This window comes from Python bivittatus, unplaced genomic scaffold, assembly GCF_059951505.1.
Source record: "Python bivittatus isolate LINGU-HERP-01145 unplaced genomic scaffold, Pbiv_v1 ctg000340_np1212, whole genome shotgun sequence".
Lineage (NCBI taxonomy): Eukaryota > Metazoa > Chordata > Lepidosauria > Squamata > Pythonidae > Python > Python bivittatus.
In genome coordinates, this window is record NW_028277056.1 from 4,976,875 (window position 1) to 4,997,036 (window position 20,162).

At 42.7% G+C, this 20,162-nt stretch overlaps 1 protein-coding gene across 2 annotated transcripts in view; it reads left to right on the top strand.

The window, feature by feature from the left end:
- The window catches only part of ACER3 (alkaline ceramidase 3), a 69,196-nt gene that overhangs the window by 43,375 nt on the left and 5,659 nt on the right, over window positions 1-20,162 (top strand). For both annotated transcript variants that reach the window (XM_088140472.1, XM_088140471.1), the window contains exons 6-9: window positions 10,716-10,751; window positions 15,381-15,439; window positions 16,636-16,737; window positions 19,391-19,495. In XM_088140472.1, the coding sequence (XP_087996598.1) occupies window positions 10,716-10,751; window positions 15,381-15,439; window positions 16,636-16,737; window positions 19,391-19,495 (302 nt within the window). The remainder of the gene's footprint in view (window positions 1-10,715; window positions 10,752-15,380; window positions 15,440-16,635; window positions 16,738-19,390; window positions 19,496-20,162) is intronic.

The window sequence follows — 20,162 nt, forward strand, 5'->3', positions numbered from 1 at the left end:
TTTTGAACCAATCGGTTGTTCCATGACCGGTTCTAACTGTTGCTTCTTGGCCCGCATACAGATTTCTCAGGAGACAGGTACGGTGGTCTGGTACTCCCATCTCTTTAAGAATTTGCCACAGTTTGTTGTGATCCACACAATCAAAGGCTTTTGCATAGTCAATGAAGCAGAAGTAGATATTTTTCTGGAACTCTCGTGCTTTCTCCATGATCCAGCAAATGTTGGCGATTTGATCTCTAGTTCCTCTGCCTCTTCGAAACCCAGCTTGTACATCCGGTAGTTCTCGGTTCATGTATTGCTGAAGCCTAGCTTGTAGGATTTTGAGCATAACCTTGCTAGCATGTGAAATGAGTGCAATTGTGTGATAGTTTGAGCATTCTTTGGCATTGCCCTTCTTTGGAATTGGAACATAAACTGACCTTTTCCAATCCTGTGGCCACTGTTGCGTTTTCCAAACTTGCTGGCATATTGAGTGCAGCACTTTAACACCATCGTCTTTTAGTATTTTAAATAACTCAGCTAGAATACTGTCATCTCCACTAGCTTTGTTGTTAGCAATGCTTCCTAAGGCCCACTTGACTTCACTCTCTAGGATGTCTGGCTCAAGGTCAATGATCACACCAGCGTGGACATCAGGGACATTAAGATCTTTCTTATATAGTTCTTCTGTGTATTCTTGCCACCTCTTCTTAATCTCTTCTGCTTCTGTTAGGTCCCTGCCTTTTTTGTCCTTTATCATGCCCATCTTTGCACTAAATGTTCCTTTCATATCTCCAATTTTCTTGTAGAGATCTCTAGTCTTCCCCATTCTATTGTTTTCCTTGATTTCTTTGCATTGTTCATTTAAGAAGGCCTTCTTATCTCTCCTTGCTATTCTCTGGAAATCTGCATTCAGTTGCTTATATCTTTCCCTTTCACCCTTGCTTTTCGCATTCCTTCTTTCCACAGCTATTTGTAAAGCCTCATCAGACAGCCATTTTGCTTTCTTGCATTTCTTTTTCTTTGGGATGGTTTTAGTTGCTGCCTCCTGTACAATATTACAGACCTCCGTCCATAGTTCTTCAGGCACTCTGTCTACCAAATCTAATCCTCTAAATTTATTCATCACCTTCACTGTGTACTCACAAGGAATATGATCTAAGTCATACCTGAGTGGTCTAGTGGTTTTCCCTACGTTCTTCAATTTAATTTTGCAGTAAGAAGCTCATGGAGCTTCTCCATCTTTGGCTGCAAAGTATATAATCAATCTGGTTTCGGTATTGACCATCTGGTGATGTCCATGTGTAGAGTCGTCTCTTGTGTTGTTGGAAAAGAGTGTTTGCTATGACTAGCTTGTTCTCTTGACAGAACACTATTAGCCTTTGCCCTGCTTCATTTTGTACTCTAAGGCCAAACTTGCCTGTTATTCCGATTACTCCTTGACTTCCTACTTTAGCATTCCAATCCCCTATGATGAAAAGGACATCTTTTTTTGGTGCTAGTTCTAGAAGGTGTTGTAGGTCTTCATAGAAGCGGTCAACTTCAGCTTCTTCAGCATCAGTGGTTGGGGCATAGACTTGGATGACTGTGATATTGAATGGTTTGCCTTGGATATGCACTGAGATCATTCTGTCGTTTTTGAGGTTGTACCCCATTACTGCCTTTCCCACTCTCTTATTGACTATGAGTGCAACTCCATTTCTTCTAAGGGTTTCTTGCCCACAGTAGTAGATATGATGGTCACCTGAATTAAATTCACCCATTCCCGTCCATTTCAGTTCACTGATTCCCAAGATGTCGATGTTCAATCTTGTCATCTCATGTTTGACCACATCCAGCTTGCCTTGGTTCATAGATCTTACATTCCAGGTACCTATACAATATTGTTCTTTACAGCATCGGACCTTCTTTTCGCTTCCAGATACATCCACAGCTGAACGTCCTTTCGGCTTTGGCCCAGCCGCTTCACTCTTTCTGGAGCTACTTGGAAATGTCCTCCGCTCTTCCCCAGTAGCATATTGGACACCTTCCGACCTGAGGGGCTCATCTTCCGGCGTCATATCTTTTAGCCTTGTCCATGGGGTTTTCTTGGCAAGGATACTGGAGTGGGTTGCCATTTCCTTCTCCAGTGGACCACATTTTGTCAGAACTCTCTGTCATGACCTGTCCGTCTTGGGTGGCCCTGCACGGTATAGCTCATGGCTTCACTGAGTTACGCAAGCCCCTTCGCCACGACAAGGCAGTGATCCATGAAGGGGATAATATCAATATGCCACTTTATTCTGCCATCTCCACAGGCCTTCTGTTCTTCTATACCACATATCCCCCTAATATTATGTGCCTTCAAGTAAATGTCCACTCATAGTGACCACATAGATCTTCTCCAGGATGATCTGTCCCCAGTCTGGTTCTTTAGGTCTTCCAACAGTGCACTCACTACTGTAATCAAATCCATCCATCTTGCTTCTGGTCATTCTCTTCTTTTTTCTTCCACCTTTCCCAGCATTATAGACTTCTCCAGAGAATTAGGTCTTTGCATAATTCATCCAAAATATGATAATTTGAGCCTGACCCATTTGTTTGTTTGCTTGGCTATCCATGGAGTCTTTCTTGTCTGTTTGTTTGTTTTTAAAGTAGTTATATAGCCCCCCCATTGACCAAAAGCACTTTGGTTACCAAAGCTTAAAATCATCAACACTCTTTCTATCCTGCTTCTTCAGAGTCCAACTTTGAAAACCATTGCTTGCACAATTCTTTTTTTAATATAATTCTATTGAAATTTTTAAAAACAAGAATAAGACTAATACAAACTAAAATAGAGTGATAAAGAAAAAGGAAAAAATGAAAGAAAAAACTAAAGGTGCAAAAAGAAAAAGAGTAGCAGAAAAATAGAAAAGAAAGAAAAAAGATATAAAGAAGTCACTTCCGATCTTCTTTACAGCACTTATAAGTACAATTATAAATTGACTCTCTCTCTAAAGTTACATCATGACTCTCTTCTTTCTATAGTCTATCCTATCTGATCATCAAAACCATAAATCATAAGTTCATGTTTTTTCTTTTTTATGCAAAAAATCCCTAAGGGGTTTCCAATCGCCAATAAACATAGATAGTTTCTTCTCTCTAATCAAACAAGTCAGTCGGCCATTTCAGCAAGTTCTGTCATCTTCACCAGCCATTCCTCTGTTCTAGGTTTTGCCGAATCTCTCCTATTTTGTGTGTACAATAATTGCACTGCAGTTATCATATATAAGAACAATGTTCTATGACTTTTTTCTGACTGTTTATCCATCAGTCCCAAGAGGAAAAGTTCTGGTTTCAGCTGAATGTTAATCTTTAAAATCCTCTGAATCACTGTGTATTTGAACCCAATATTTTCTAGCTTTTTTGCATGTCCACCAAGCATGATAAAATGACCTTTCTTGTTGTTCACATTTCCAACATAAATGTGAAGTACCTTTATACATTCTAGATAATTTTTCTGGTGTCATATATTAACGGTACATCATTTTATAAAAATTATCTTTAAGATTATAACAGTATAAATTTCAGTCTTTTCAACCCCATACTTTCCCATTTTTCCATCTGTATATTATAACCAAAAATTTTAGCTCACTTTATCATACTTGTTCTTCTTCTGTTTAAATTTCAATAGTTTATACATTTTAGAAATCACATGTTCATCATTTGTACACAATTCTGTAAGAATCAGTCTTACTGTGATGGAATGGAATTATGAAGGCCAGACTCAGGGAGAAAAACATTGATTGATGTCAGGCCTAGCCCAAGGAACTCCAAGAGACAATGCAAATTCAGTTCAGCTATGTTTATTAGCTACAACCTCTAGCAAGAATCTTCCCAGACTGATACCCCAGCTCCCAAGTAAGCCAGCCACAACATTGTGAATTTCTCAGGGAGGTGCCAGCCTCATCCTCTTGTATCTCCCACGCTCCTCCGGCGAGCTAAGAAAATGTTTTTCTCCCTGAGCCTGGCCTTCATAATTCCATTCCATCACACTTACAATGTTCAATACCATAAATTCTTTTATCTACTTTAAATCTTTCTGATAATATTTACACACATTTACACACCATTCAAAAGAGACAATAAAAAAAGCTAAGAAGGAAAGAAAAAGAATATCTAGCAGCCAACACCCAGATAAGCAGGAATTAATACCAGGCAAACAGTCAAGCAGAAAACAATACCCTAATCAAGGAACTAACAGGGAGAAGAACTCACCCCACCAATACTGGCAAGGAAAGCTACTGTATATAAACAGGAAGCAAACTCCAAACTCACTAGCCCTGATGATGTTATCTAGTTGGGTAATGAAATGTCTGCAAGCAAACCACCCAGCTCAGAGAGCACCAAGGACTCCACAGTTCAGCCCCAAGCTACATAGATTCTCTTCTGTTGGTAACTGTAAATAAGACAACTACGTCCCTCTATCATCAGTTGTTCTCCTGATTTTATTTTGTATTCCCCTTAACAGATACTAATATCTCACAATATGTTAACCAGCTGTGTTTACCAATTAGTTCTCTTCTATAAAATGCTTCTTGTGCTGAGAGCCACAAAGGTGTTTTTGGGCACAGCCTGGATTTGTATGTATTCCATGTTCTCAGTTTGGCATGTCTGAACATAATGCTTTTTGAAATCTACATTAACCTTGACTTTATTGTACCACAAATATCCTTGCCAACCAAATCTCAGGTAAGGTCCTTCTAACTCCAAAAGCTTCTATTTTGAGGCAAAACATTCATCTTTATCACAGAAATTCTCTCCAACAATGACAGTTGTAGTTCCTCCCATCTTAACATATCTTTTTAAACTTCATTCCATGTCTTAATATAATTATTTTGAAATAGCATACCATTCATATTTGTCATAGTGATACCCAAATATTTTACATTTCTCAATCTCAAAAACCCATTTTCTTCCTCAGTTCTGTTTGATCCTCTATTTTCATTATTTTGTTAACATCTATATTTTCTAATTATTAATCTTAAAACCTACTAGTGTACCAAATTCTTTTAATTTTCCCATCAATGTTTCTATTCCCTTTAGTGGATCTCCAAAACCAACACCAGGTCATCAGCAAATGCCCTTAATTTGTAAGTCTCTTTTTAAATCTTTACTCCCATAACTCTCTCATCTTGTTTTATATCTCTATTCAGTATTCCAAGAACTAAAATAAACTGGAGGAGACAATAGGAATCCTTGTCTTGTCCATTTGTGTATCTCACAAGGTTTTGTTAGATCTCCATTGATAGTTGGCTTTCTGTGAAGTGTAAATCGCTGTAACCCATTTAATAAAAAATATCCTCCAGAATTCATATCTTCCCAAACTTTCAACAGGAAAGCCCAGCTTAAATTGTCAAAGGACTTCTCCTCATCTAAGAAAATCAATGTGGCTTGTTTTTCATTATGTTGCTCCAAATATTCCAAAATGTCCAGCACATTTCTAATATTATCCTTTAACTGTCTTTTAGGTAAACCCACATTGATCCTCATGAATAAAGTCTTGCAAAATTATATTGGCTGAGAGTCCTTTATATAAATTAGAATAACATTAATGAAATGCATTATCTGTTATCACAATCTCCCTCTTGTACAGATAGTCCCCAGTTTAAGTACAAGTTCCGTTTCCAAGGTCTGTCCTTAAGCTGAATTTGTATGTAAGCCAGAACAGTATTATTGTGGTAATACACAGTGTTCAAGTTAATTGCACAATACTACGTATACAGTATTGTTATGTAACTTGAACCATTGCATACTTAACTCAAATTTTGCTACAGTAGGCTACGTTCTTAACTATAGTTCATCCTTAAACCGGGCATTCTTAACCAGGGGACTACCTGTAATTTCAATAGCAATTTCTTTTGTTTTTCTTTTCATAATTTGTATGCCAGCCACTTCCCTGGTTTATTTGCAGTTTTTTTGTTTTGGATAATTCATTTTTATTTACATTTCTCTTACTGTTAACATAGATAATTATCACTATAGAAGCTTAATTTGTTGAGAAATACTTATTTTCTCTGGAATTCTTTAATTCTTTTTCTTTTCATTTTATCTCATCCAAAATAGCATGTGTTTTCTCTTGCTTCTTCTTCTTGAGTTCAGTATTATGTTGTGTAAAGTAATCTCTCACAAAAGCTTTTCTTGCATTTCAAAACATTCTTACATTTATTAAGATTATTTTCAAAAAACTCTTTTAATTTCTTTTTACAGTCCTCCACTATTGCTTCTTTCTGTAACAGCATTTGATTTCATTCATTTTTATCTGAAAAAACTGGGTTTCCATTTAAAAACCAAACTCACTCACTCATTATGAACTGAAAAACTCTTTGGTAATATCTCTACTTTATGAACCTCAGTAGCCAAATTCTTTGAAATCCAAATCATATCTATTCTTGAAAAAGATGTATGTCTTCAGAAAAATAAGTATACTTTCTTGAATCCATATGTCAACAAGCTCTAACTTCTCCATCAAATTAAGAAAAAAAACTTCTGGTAGTTTACCCTGTGTAATTTTAATATTTTCCTCAGACATTCTGTTTACTTGTGGGGAGATCACTCCATTCCAATCCCCCATTGAACACCAATTTTCATAAGAAAAGCCCATTAGCCTGTCCGTAAGTCCTTTATAGAACATTATTTTATCCTCATTTGGGGCATAAATTCCCAACTTCCATCTTTATATCTTTTCTGAGCCATTCCACAGCTTGACATGATTTGCACAGTCTGAGGCCTTTCTATCAGCAGTGAAACACATAGTGACTTCTTTTTGGTATTCTTTGGCTTTCTCGGTTATCAGCAATAATGTCTCATGTTCCTCAGCCTTTTCTGAAGCCAGCTTGAACATCTGACATCTCCCTTTCCACGCAGGGCTCTAATCTTCATTTCATGATCCTAAGCATTATTTGCTGGCATGTGAACTTAAGGAAATTGTATGATCATTTGCACACTGTTAGGTCTCCATACATGTAGCCGTTGTTTGAAGAAAATGATAAGTCGTTCTCCTGCTTCATTTTGGTTTCCTAGGCCTTATAATCCAGTGCATTTGTCTCCTTGATATTTCCAAATTTGGCATCCCAGTCTCCAGCCACAAGCAGCACATCTTGCTTGCCCATTCTGTCAGTTTCAGATTGAACTTGATCATAAAACTCGCCAACCTCCTCTTCTTCTGCATCATAAACTTAAATAGTCATCATATTAAATGGTCATCTATGAAGTCCAGTTGATGCTGTCCAGTCATTGACTGCATTATAGCCAAGTACTGTTCTTCCTATACAGTGGGGCAAAAAAATATTTAGTCAGCCACCAATTGTGCAAGTTCTCCCACTTAAAAAGATGAGAGAGGCCTGTAATTTTCATCATAGGTATACCTCAACTATGAGAGACAAAATGAGAAAAAAAATCCAGAAAATCACATTGTCTGATTTTTAAAGAATTTATTTGCAAATCATGGTGGAAAATAAGTATTTGGTCACCTACAAACAAGCAAGATGTCTGGCTCTCACAGACCTGTAACTACTTCTTTAAGAGGCTCCTCTGTCCTCCACTCGTTACCTGTAGTAATGGCACCTGTTTGACCTTGTTATCAGTATAAAAGACCCCTGTCCACAACCTCAAACAGTCACACTCCAAACTCCACTATGGCCAAGACCAAAGAGCTGTTGAAGGACACCAGAAACAAAATTGTAGACCTGCACCAGGCTGGGAAGACTGAATCTGCAATAGGCAAGCAGCTCGGTGTGAAGAAATCAACTGTGGGAGCAATAATTAGAAAATGGAAGACATACAAGACCACTGATAATCTCCCTTGATCTGAGGCTCCACGCAAGATCTCACCCTGTGGGGTCAAAATGATCACAAGAACGGTGAGCAAAAATCCCAGAACCACACGGGGGGACCTAGTGAATGACCTGCAGAGAGCTGGGACCAAAGTAACAAAGGCTACCATCAGTAACACACTACACCGCCAGGGACTCAAATCCTGCAGTGCCAGACGTGTCCCCCTGCTTAAGCCAGTACATGTCCAGGCCTGTCTGAAGTTTGCTAGAGAGCATTTGGATGATCCAGAAGAGGACTGGGAGAATGTCATATGGTCAGATGAAACCAAAGTAGAACGTTTGGTCTAAACTCAACTCGTTGTGTTTGGAGGAGAGAGAATGCTGAGTTGCATCCAAAGAACACCATACCTACTGTGAAGCATGGGGGTGGAAACATCATGCTTTGGGGCTGTTTTTCTGCAAAGGGACCAGGACGACTGATCCGTGTAAAGGAAAGAATGAATGGGGCCATGTATCATGAGATTTTGAGTGAACACCTCCTTCCATCAGCAAGGGCATTGAAGATGAAACGTGGCTGGGTCTTTCAGCATGACAATGATCCCAAACACACCGCCCGGGCAATGAAGGAGTGGCTTCGTAAGAGGCATTTCAAGGTCCTGGAGTGGCCTAGCCAGTCTCCAGATCTCAACCCCATGGAAAACCTTTGGAGGGAGTTGAAAGTCCGTGTTGCCCAGCGACAGCCCCAAAACATCACTGCTCTAGAGGAGATCTGCATGGAGGAATGAGCCAAAATACCAGCAACAGTGTGTGAAAACCTTGTGAAGACTTACAGAAAATGTTTGACCTCTGTCATTGCCAACAAAGGATATATAACAAAGTATTGAGATGAACTTTTGATATGGACCAAATACTTATTTTCCACCATGATTTGCAAATAAATTCTTTAAAAATCAGACAATGTGATTTTCTGGATTTTTTCCCCCATTTTGTCTCTCACAGTTGAGGTATACTTATGATGAAAATTACAGGCCTCTCTCATCTTTTTAAGTGGGAGAACTTGCACAATTGGTGGCTGACTAAATACTTTTTTGCCCCACTGTACCTTTCCTAACTTTGAAAGCAATGCTGTTTCTCCTTTGTTTTTCATGTCTTGATCTTCTGTGATTTTCTGACTGAGAGTATCCAATTCCAGTCCATCTCAATCTGCTGATGCCTAAAATGTCAGTATATAATCTATTCATTTCATCTTTCACTGTGCTGAGCTTTCCTGTGCTCATGCTTTTTATGTTCCATGTTCCCACTTTATTTCTGTCTTTACAGCTTCAGACTTTCTCTTCTTGCATTGCAACATCAGCAGCTAGATGTCCCAAAGGCTTTAACCTGCCCACATCATAAACAGTACTCCAAAAGATCTCCCATCTTCTTCAGTAGCATGTTGAGTGCCATCCAGTCTGAGGGGTCCATCATCCAGCTGTATATTGTCAGTCATTTTCATTCATTCATTCAGTATAGCCGCCCATCGCAAACCACTGACTGGCAGTGAACAATCATAAAAACAATTAAAACAGTTAAAACGCAATACAAAAAAGAAATTAAATACAAAAGGCAACCAAGAGATATTATAATCCATTGGTGTCAACATAGCCAGGAAACAGGGCCCTTCACACACTCGGGACCACAAGCCCAGACACATAGGCAGGTCTTCAAGGCCTTCCGAAAGGCCATCAGGGTCGGGACCATCCTAATCTCAGGAGGGAGAATGTTCCAGAGGGCAGGCGCTATGTGTCAGGTTCAGCCCTAAGAACTCCACGAGACAGTACAGATACAGTTCTATTGCATTTATTAGCGTACACCTTCAAGCCAGAATCTTGCCAGACTGAATCTAAACTTCCCAAGCCAGCAAGCAAACACTGCGAATTCCTTAGGGTGGTGCCAGTCTCATCCTCTTCACCTTCCCACGCTCTTTCTGGGGGCTAAGGAAATGCTTATCTCCCCGAGCACGGCCTTCACCAAACCATTCCATCACATCATGGCAGAAAAGGCATGTCTCCTGGTCCCTGCCAGCTGACATTCCTTGGCTAATGGGATCTGGCGCATGCCCATCCTACCAGACCGGGTTGGATGGGTAGAAACAATTGGGAGAAGATGGTCCCTCAGGTAACCTGGTCCCAAGCCATGAAGGGCTTTAAAAGCAACAACCAGCACCTTGAATTGCACCCGGAAACACACTGGCAACCAATGCAGCCCCCGAAGCAGTGGTATTCCATGTGCCGAATAGCCGACACTGTTTACAACCCATGCAGCTGCATTCTGCACCAGCTGAAGCTTCCGAATGCTCTTCAAGGGCAGCCCCACGTTTGTTTGTTTGTTGCAGTAGTTCAAACAGGAGGTCACGAGGGTATGAGTGACAGTGAGCAGAACTTTTATCTTGTCCCTCCATGTGGCTTTCCTGGTAAAATATGGGAGTGATTTATCATTGCCTTCTCCTGCACAACACAAACTGATGCCTTTACTGTTGTCACTCAAGTGATCATCTGCCACCAGCATCTTCCTATATTGCCGCTCTCTGATATAAGTGTCTGCTTGCTTTAGCTAAGCATCTGGGACAGTGTTGTCCAAACTTGGCCACTTTACGATGAGTGGACTTCAACTCCCAGAATTCCCCAGCCAGCATGGCTGGCTGGGGAATTCTGGGAGTTGAAGTCCACTCATCTTAAAGTGGCCAAGTTTGGACAACACTGATCTGGGACGACCTTCATGCCTTGGGGGACCCTGGTGGGAATATATGCTCCTGGTGTTCACTTTGGTGTTTTTCACTTATCCCTTCCAAGAACACCCCCCTCTCCCTGCCATAATGAAGCAGCAGGACTTGAGAGGGCCCCATGAGCTAGGCCAGCAAAAATCTTTAGGTTGACAATAACTTGTGTTTGCTTTCTGCAGGTATACCTAAACTGGAAACAGCCTGTATTCCATCAGGTAACTGTTTATTTCTGTTTCAACTTAGGAACTGTTGTTGACTCGTCCATTTTTTATCTCCTAATCTAGTCAATGTGGATATGCCAATCCAAGTGGGCTTTGCAGTTATGGAGCTTTTATGCTCAGGCATAGCATTGAAAATAATTGCATATATTAATATATCTCTCCCCAGCCTATTGACTCCCCAGCCTATTCCCCATCTAGGAAATATTCCAACATATCTGAAGGCCTTCAAGCTGCGAAAATCCATATTGCGTACATTATACATGTTGCATGCCTATATAGAACTCAAGGTCACTGCGTTTACTCAGATACATCTTCATTTCTTAAAGCAACTTTTCCAGCATTTAAAAAAGTTCAGAAGGCTAATTCAGAATAAATCCACTTATGTTACGACTGCCAGATCATCTTCCTTTGAAGGAAAATAATCCAGTATTGCTTTACTGAAAGCAGCTAAAATTGATGGCTCCCTACACTAATTGTGGTCAGGCAGCTCTTACCAGGGGTGATTTGATGACCTCAGTTTTCTAAATCTGATTCCTCTAGCTAAAGGGAGTGTCTTCTGGCTAAAACTCTGAGGGAGGGTCCCCCCCACCCCAATTCTACAGATGTACCCACAGTTCCTTTGATTGATTGCTTTCCTTTTACCAGCCTAGAATCTTACTACAGTAGATTACTTGCAGCCTCATAAGCTCCCTGGATTTAATTATCTGGGATCTAGGTGCAAGACCCTCCTGAATTCTTCAGTGTAGTTTAGAAATGAGATGATAACTTAGCCCTTCTATTTATCATCTCTCTGCCCACCCCAAAGAAGGATTCAACTGATGTGGCATCAGCAAAATCATGTATTCCTGCTAATGTTGTAATGCCAGTGCTGCTTGTTTATCAAAGTAATGGGAGAAAAATATATAGCGCCCAGTTTTTTAGGCCTTGAGATGGAAAAGAATGAAACATGAATAGGCAGCTCATTTTCCAGTAGCAGGAGTGATCACACAGTTCTAAATGCAGTAAACTCTGTGGTTTACTTCGTAAATCCTCTGGCTGGGTTACATCTCATTTCCAAGTTGATGTGGACGGTGCCTTAGGGAAAAAGCCTTCAACTTCCACAGATTCTTGCATTGGAGTTCCAAACACCAAGGCAACTGACTGGCTAGAATTCTCTTTGGGCCTGTTTTCCTTTCTTTTCCCACCTACTTACCTGTCATTTAACCAACTCACTTTTATTTATTTCTAAATAAGTCTTTCTGCATGGGCGGGTAAGGATGGAGACTGTCTTTCAACAGAATTAAAATTGGAGTTGTGTTCAACAATGTCATGCCCATATTAGCAAGCCACCGGCAGTCTTGAATAGACTTTTCCAACCAAAGCGGAGGCCGTAGGACCGGTACAGATAATTGCATGATTTAGCAGCAGTTAAACCTTGCCCTCCCAGGGTTTCTGTTTTCCTAGGTATTCTGTTTGTAGTGCTGTAAGCATGATATAAATAACCCTGAGAAAGTCTGAGGCGGAAAAAAAAACCAACCCAAACCCTTTCCTACTTAATTATTAGGACCTATTTTGTGATGATTGTGTTTTGAGTTTGTTGTGGTCTATCATTATGTTATAGCCTATCATTATGTTACAGAGTCTTTGGCCTTTGTTGGCTTATGATGGGAGTTGTAATCCTGCAGGTCTGAAAGGTGGCGCCCCTGGAGTTCTCTGAGCTTGGCTGTTTTCTTGCAAACGTTTCGTTGCCTGGCTAGGTAACATCTTCAGTGCTAGGATGGAGTGGGGTTTGCTCTCTGTTTATATACAGTGGCATGCCCTGCCAGTGTTGGTGGGGATGTTCCCCTGCCAGTAGTTCCTTGATTAAGGAAACAGGACACCTGTACAACACCTTCCAACAAAATGGATATCCATGCAACTTTATCAAAAAGTGCCTGACCACTCAACCTACTACAACACAACCAACACAAGCTATGAAAAGGATAACACTGCGATACATCAGAAATGTCTCAGAAACAGCCAACAGACTATTACAACCACATGGTATCTCTGCAGCATACAAACCAACTAAAGCCCTCCAAAACATCTTAAGTAAACCAAAAGATCTAGTAGCCCAAGAAATAAAAACAGGAGTCATCTACAACATACACTGTAAGGACTGTAACAACCACTATGTAGGACAGACAGGCAGAAGACTAGCAGAGCACATCCATGAACACCAACTAGCAGTCAGAAGACACAATGAAAACTCCTTAATCTCACAACACATGGACAGACTCAACCATAGTTTTAACTGGGAAACTGTCAGCATTTTAGACCAAGCTAAATCCAAAAATGCGAGGGAATTCCTGGAAGCTTGGTATTCAGACAAGGCAGCCATCAACAGGCACACAGAGACAAACAATATTTAAACACTATTCAAAAGAGACTATAAAAGGAAACAAAAGACCAGAACATCTCCTCACCAGCAATCATCACCCAGATAAGCAGAGATTAACACCAAGATTATCACCAGACATGCAATCAAGCAGTAAACAATACCCTAATCAAGGAACTACTGGCAGGGGAACACACCCACCAACACTGGCAGGGCATGCCACTGTATATAAACAGAGAGCAAACCCCACTCCATCCTAGCACTGAAGATGTTACCTAGCCAGGCAACGAAACGTTTGCAAGAAAACAGCCAAGCTCAGAGAACCCCGAGGACTCCACAGTTCAACCCTGAGCTACACATGTTTGCGTCTCTAGGTCTGAAAGGTTCCTCTTTGAGGAGGGCAGTTTAATACATAGACAGAGGGAGGGCGCAGATTTCTTCTAAAGCTGTATTAGATTTCATTTATGTCTTGTCTTTCAGTTAAGAAAACCACAACAAGCTGCATCATGACATGTGCAAAATAATTCATGCCACCAAAATAGACCAGTATTCTGTTATATGCATTCTCCCTTTCTCTCTCTCTCTCTTTCTCACACACACACACACACACTTCCTCCCTTGCGCTTCACAATTTCTATTTCTGCTGTTTTGCTTCCTTTCCTCCCATGCTGATCCCTCTCGGCGTGGCCTGTACCAAATAACCATGTGGGCCAATTACATAATATTGGGTGGGGAGCAGCCGGCCCACAGAGCGTTTAGCGCTGGCTTGTGGTCTCCCTTTCTGACACAGCCTAAAGAAGTTCCAAAAAGATCCCGTGGGAGATATTGAAAACGTTCCCAGCGGGAGCTTTTTCCCCAAGCACGAAGCTGGCCAGGAGGTAGGAGCATATTCTCTCTTCCCTGTGTGGTCCCCTAACTCTTTGCAGTTTGGGGGGAAAAAAAATCCACTGGGCTCCAGCTTGGTAACTCTGGTGGTTGTGGAGATTTTAACTGACAAAGGAGGAGGTGTGTGTTCCTCAGTTGCACTGGTGGGAGGTGCGGAGGGGTCTGGTTGTGTGACCACAGCTAAAGAGGTCTGTCTGTCTGTCTGTCTGTCTGTCTGTCTGTCTGTCTGTCTGATTTATATGCCATCTGACTCCCAATGACTCTAGGTGCCCTAGGTTGCACAGAAGGCAGCGCGGTCTGTCTGAAAATTTATTTATTTAGTTCGTTCGTTCGTTCGTTCGTTCAATGGATATGGCCATGCACCTCAGATATATAACTCTGGACAGCTAACAAGGAATAAAAACAGGTTAAAAATGTCATAAGGAGAAAGAACAATAAGAAATGAATATAGCAGTCAGGATAAAACCATCCAGTATGATCGGCATAACCATGATGTGGGCTCAGCCACACACTCAAGGCCCCAGGCTCAGTAACAGAACCAGGTCTTTAGGGCCTTACAGAGCAAATCTGGTCTCCATTAATTAGCAGATATACATGTAGTTGAACATTTGTGTGTTCGTGAGAGGCTCTGCTTGAATTAATTGTACGGGTGTCATAAGGGGTGGCATTTCCCACCACTGCACGAACATAATGTGTTCAGCTGGGGCAGTTGCTGCTGACAGTTCTGCTGAGCTCATGAAGGGTGAGGCTACTGATAGCCAGTAGCTGAGATGTCTCTTTACTACCCCCTGAAACCTGAACAGCAGGCCTGAAATGCTATAGCTGAACAGTCACAGGAGAAGGGTGCCATCATCTGCATTTGGGCTTCCCAAATGCATCCAGGGGGCACTGGGCAATTCAGAGGGCCAGATCCAGCAGAGGAATTCTTCTTTTTTCTGGCATTCGACCCCCCCCCAAGGAAAAATGGGTTCATGCCTTTTGTGCAATTTCCCATCTAGAAACAACCCAGGGAACCTGTTTCTCCCTTCAGTTTGTAAACTGTAAGTAAAGCTAGCATAGCCTTATGTGTTATGTTGTAACACCTTTCACGTACAATTATTGATTACATAAGACACTTCACTGTATCAAAACTACCCGCTGGATTTGCAAAACCTTGATGAACCTTTTTGAGACTTAGCATTTGTAATGTGAATCTAGACCCATCTGTATCATTTCTGTTTCAGCATAACTCTTGCAAATTCAGAAATTTCGTTCAAAAACTAGATTAGTGGTGCCAGTGAATATAACCAAGGAAGCGCAACCTTGCGTGATTTTGCTGGAAAAGGAAGCGCTGCGTTTTAGAAGTTGTACGAATGAATTCATAAAAACCTCTCTCTCCCCAGGTTATGTATGGGACATTGGTGGCTGTTCTAGTCCTACGTTCTGTATATATAGTGTTATGGTAAGTAATGAGTTAACTGTGAGTTATCTGGCTGCCCTTGCATCTAATCCAGAGGTTTGTATTGCAGAGGGAGAAATTAGAATTACTGATTTTCTGATGATCCTCAACCTCCTGTGGCTCCACTGCCTTTGATTTCACTCTGTTGATTTGGAAACCAGGAAAAGTACAGGTGGTCCCCGGGTTAAGAATGCCCAGTTTAAGGACAACCCATAATTAAGAATGGAGCCTCTTGTAGCAAAATTCAAGTTAAACACACAGTGGTTCGAGTTCATTACACAATACTACTTATACAGTATTATACTATAATACTGTTCTGGCTAGAGCCTAGAGCCCCACTGTTTGTGTATCAGTGGCACTTTCTCGGTGGTTTGTAAAATATTGTGATCCCAGCTGCAGATTACCATCGGAGGCAATTTTGCTATACCCTGTCACAGCGTGGGAAGCTGCCAGTGAACTTCTCTGTGTCTCTCTCACCAGTTTACAAGGGAATCTGGGTTGCTGTATATTTGGGCCTCTTAGGCACCAAATAATGATGCTTGCACTCTTCTCCCAGCCTGTGCACAATTACACTCACGTAAATCCCATAACGACTCTTGAATTACTCTTGCTCTCAAGTAAGTATATTTGCAGTAAGCAGAGGAGAAGCACACAGATGAGCTTCTTAACGTTCCAGCGCTGTAGTGAGAGTGAGTGAAATGAAGACTAACAGATCTCAGAAGTTTGCTAAATAAAAGCACAGAAGAAAACATTCAGACCAAGGGCAGAGTCAGGGCTGGTTTTCCATGAGAAAGCTAATTTGGGTTTGGAGCATTGATCCCGTGCCTCCTCAAAAATGCTTTCTCTGTTCTTGAAACCAAATACATGTTTAAGTAGAGATCAGGGTCGGGCCACTTAGTCCTTGGAAAGGGAGACCACCAGGAAAGAGCTTGACCCAAGGGTGTCTGTATCTTTTCTGCCTGCATGTGTACAGCTTTTTGCTTGAGGTTGGCTGTCCTGCATCTCTGTAGCAGAACATTGCTTGTGGAGCAATATAGCACCCCCCAGTCTCTCTGGGGTTCCCGGAATGGCTCCTGTCCAATCTGCCATGTAGAATACAAGTAAGAAATCCTCCCAGTGAAGACCTGCCAAAAAATAGCAGAATAACATGGAGTCAGAGGTCGCTTTGAGAGACTTAAGCTTGTTCTCCTTCTCTCTAGGGTTTACCCCTGGCTCAAAGGGCTGGGATATACATCCCTGACTGTTTTTTTGCTGGGCTTCTTCCTTTGGAATGTAGACAATATTTTCTGCGACAAATTACGGTAGGTGAATTTCAGGGGCGGGATGCTTTTCTGTCACCCTCTGGCTTGTAGAGTTCTGCATGTTTCCTTCTGCCCATTTGCAGTTCTCCAAAAGGAAAAAACGCACAGAAAATTTGCTCTTGTGGCTGGATGTAGCTAGATTTGGGGACGAGGTGGCAATTCTCACACTATGGATTTTGCTCTCTGGTTTGTTTTGATTACCCCTTACCTGGACTCCTGTAATGCTCTCTATGTAGGGCTGCCCTTGAAGATGACCCTGAAGGGACAAAATGCAGCAGCTGGAGCATTGGCGAGACAATCCGGCTAGTGCAGAATAGCACCAAGCTTCAATGCCCTGCGCTAGTTGTCAGTGGGCTTCTGGGCCCCATTCACAGTGTTAGTGACCATTAATCAGGACCATAAAAGCCCTGGATTTATCAGGCACTGCCTTGACAGAATGGAATCTGCCCACCTGGTAGGGACATCCAGAAAAAGCCTGTTGAGAGTCCCCCTCCTCATGAGGTTCAAGGGGCATGGGCTAGATGGCCACCTTCTTGATGGAAGCCTGCTCCCTTTGGATCCATCTTCCTGCAGGGATCTGCATAGCTCCTACTCCTCTGTCTGGATTCAGAAGATACAAAAGGAATGTCCATCTGTTCTTGTTCTGCAATATTTTGGAAATGTCTATTTCCGTTTCCAGGCTCAGAGAACTCCCTGCCCTGCCCTGCCCTGCCCTGCCCTGCCCTGCCCTGCCCCCCTCCCTCCCTCCGTCCCTCCCTCCATTCATTTTGTATAGTGGCCCATTTCAACAAGTGACTCTGAGCGGCGAACAATATGAAGTGAAAATAAAAACAATTAACCCATAAAAATACAAAAAATGCGTAGCAGCCAAGGAAATCATCACAATCAGCAAAACTAATACAGCCAGGAAATGGGTCCATTCACACGCTCAGGGCCCCAGGCTCAGGCACAGAACCAGGACTTTAGGGGGGCCGGTTGGGGGCCACCCTGTTCTCCGGAGGGAGAATATTCTGTGGGGCGCTACAGCAGAAAAGGCATGCCAACCAGTGTTCCTCAGCCAACAGGACCTGAACCGTGCCCATCCTGCCGGACCAGATTGGATGAATAGAAACAACTGAGGAGAGATGGTCCCCCAAGTAACCCAGTCCCAAGCCGTGAGGGTTTTAAAGGTGACAACCAGCATCTTGAACTGCACTCAGAAGCACATTGGCAACCAGTACAGCTCATGAAATAGTAGTGTTAACATGCCGAATAACCGGCACCATTGACTATTCATGCTACTGCATTCTGCACCAGTTGAAGCTTCCAAATGCTCTTCAAGGGCAGCCCCACGTAGAGCGCATTGCAGTAGTCCAGACAGGAGGTCACAAGGGCATGAGTGACAGTGAGCAGGGCCTCCCAGTCCAGGAACGGGTGCAACTAACACACAACCCAAAGGTTTTCAAAGGCCCTCCTAGCCACGTCTGCCACCTGCTCTTCGAGTAGAAGCATGAGTCCAGGAGGACCCCCAAATTTGTGCACCAGGTCTATCTGAGGCAGTGCCACCCCATCCAGAACCAAAGATGGAAAATTCCAAGCACCAGAAAGTCCAAACACCCAAAGCCACTCAGTCTTGTTTGGGTTGAGCTGAAGCCTGTTGTGCCCCATCCAGGTGCCCACAGCCTCCAGACACTGGGGCAGGACACCCACAGCATCATTCAGGCAGCCTGGGGTGGAGATATAAAGCTGGGTGTCATCAGCATACTGGTGATATGTCACCCCAAGCCATCGGGTGACCTCACCCAGCAGCCTCATGTAAATGTTAAGCAGGATGGGAGAGAGAACTGAGCCCTGCAGCACCCCACAAAACAGGGGCCCCGGCTGGAGTTCTCCCCTCCTCTCAACGCTCTGAAATTATCCTGAAATATAAATGAAGTCTGAGTTTTTCTCTTTGCCCCAATCACAACATTTTGGAGCATGGTTCCCAGCAGGTCACTCCAAGTCATCTCTCCACATTCATTGCCCAGTTCAGAGTTTGCTCAACCTGATCATCTTGATTGGCCAATTACAACACAGGTGACTTAGCCTTCCCCAACAGGGTGCCCTCTATTTTTCCCATATCCAACACATCTGGAAGTTTCCTGCCAGGGAAGGATGGCTGAATGAAACAAACTATATCCAACAGCAGCGAAAAAGGGAGCTTTCCTCATCCCTGTTGCTGCCTCCTCTAGGGCTTGTTCAGATTCGGCAGGAGACATCTTTCATTATCTTTTTGATCATCAGCAGGGGATGAACTGCCCTGTGGCTGAGAATAGTTCCCTGCACGTCAACAGACTTGCAGTTCTGGAAATAAGGAGTCTTATAGACTCCCTGGAAGCCTGTTGCCCTCAGAGACATAACACCTGGCCGTTTGACAGCTTTACCGCATCCTCCTCTTGAAAGCATATTTGTTTTCCCCAGAATGGGCAGCTTCTTAAAGCTTCTCGCCTCTTGGTCACCTCAGTCAGCTGTCAGTGTAAGAACTGAAAATACTGCTGCTGCAAATTGTCAGACAAACCAGAGTTAGCGATGATGTTCCTTGGTCTTTGTAGGAGCTCAGGAGGCTGGAAAGAAGAATTGTGTGAGGAGGGTTTGGGAAGACAATGTGTGATCTGGTTGTTGTGTCTCTCCACAGGGGGTTGCGTGAGAGGCTGCCTCCGCTCGTGGGTGTCGTAACACAGTTTCATGCTTGGTGGCACATTTTCACAGGGCTCGGCTCCTACCTTCATATCTTGTTCAGGTGTGGCCTCTTTCCTTGCCCATGGATGTGGGGTGGGGAAGTTCCTGCTCGACAGTACATTGTGTAAATCACTTGTCTTCCAAAAGATGCTATTTTGATAAAGGGTTGGCTCCTGTTGATGATCTGCAACTACATCTGGGGCTGATTTGGGACAGTTTTGTTTTTTTCCCCACTTTGAGGAAGAGTAGCAGTGGTGGCGAGTAAATGGCAGGATGGGAGGAGTGAGCAACAGTCTGGATTCAGTCCAGATTATTGGGATGCCAAGAAGTAGATTGAGCGGCTGCAGCTCCTTCTCTTTGGTGCTCTTCCCAAGAGTTTACAGTCTACTGGGTACGTAGGTTCTTCCAGATTAGGGCACTGGTCTGTTTTGTCCATCGTGTCCCAATTTGAGCCATTTCCAGTTGTGTGGCTAATCCCAGAATTCTCAGCAGTGACCATGCTGGCTGGGGAATCCTGGGAGTTGGTCCACACATTTGGAAATCGCCCCGGTTGAGTTACAGTACATGGATCTGGCATTTTAACCGCTGAGACTGTTCCAAGGTCCTGAGCCCAGGACTGTTTCCCAGCCTTACTGGGCGACGCGGGAAATGAACCCCAATGGCCTGCATGACAGCAGATATCCCATCGGAGACGCTAGCCTCCCTAACGCTTCATTTGGCGACCTCCT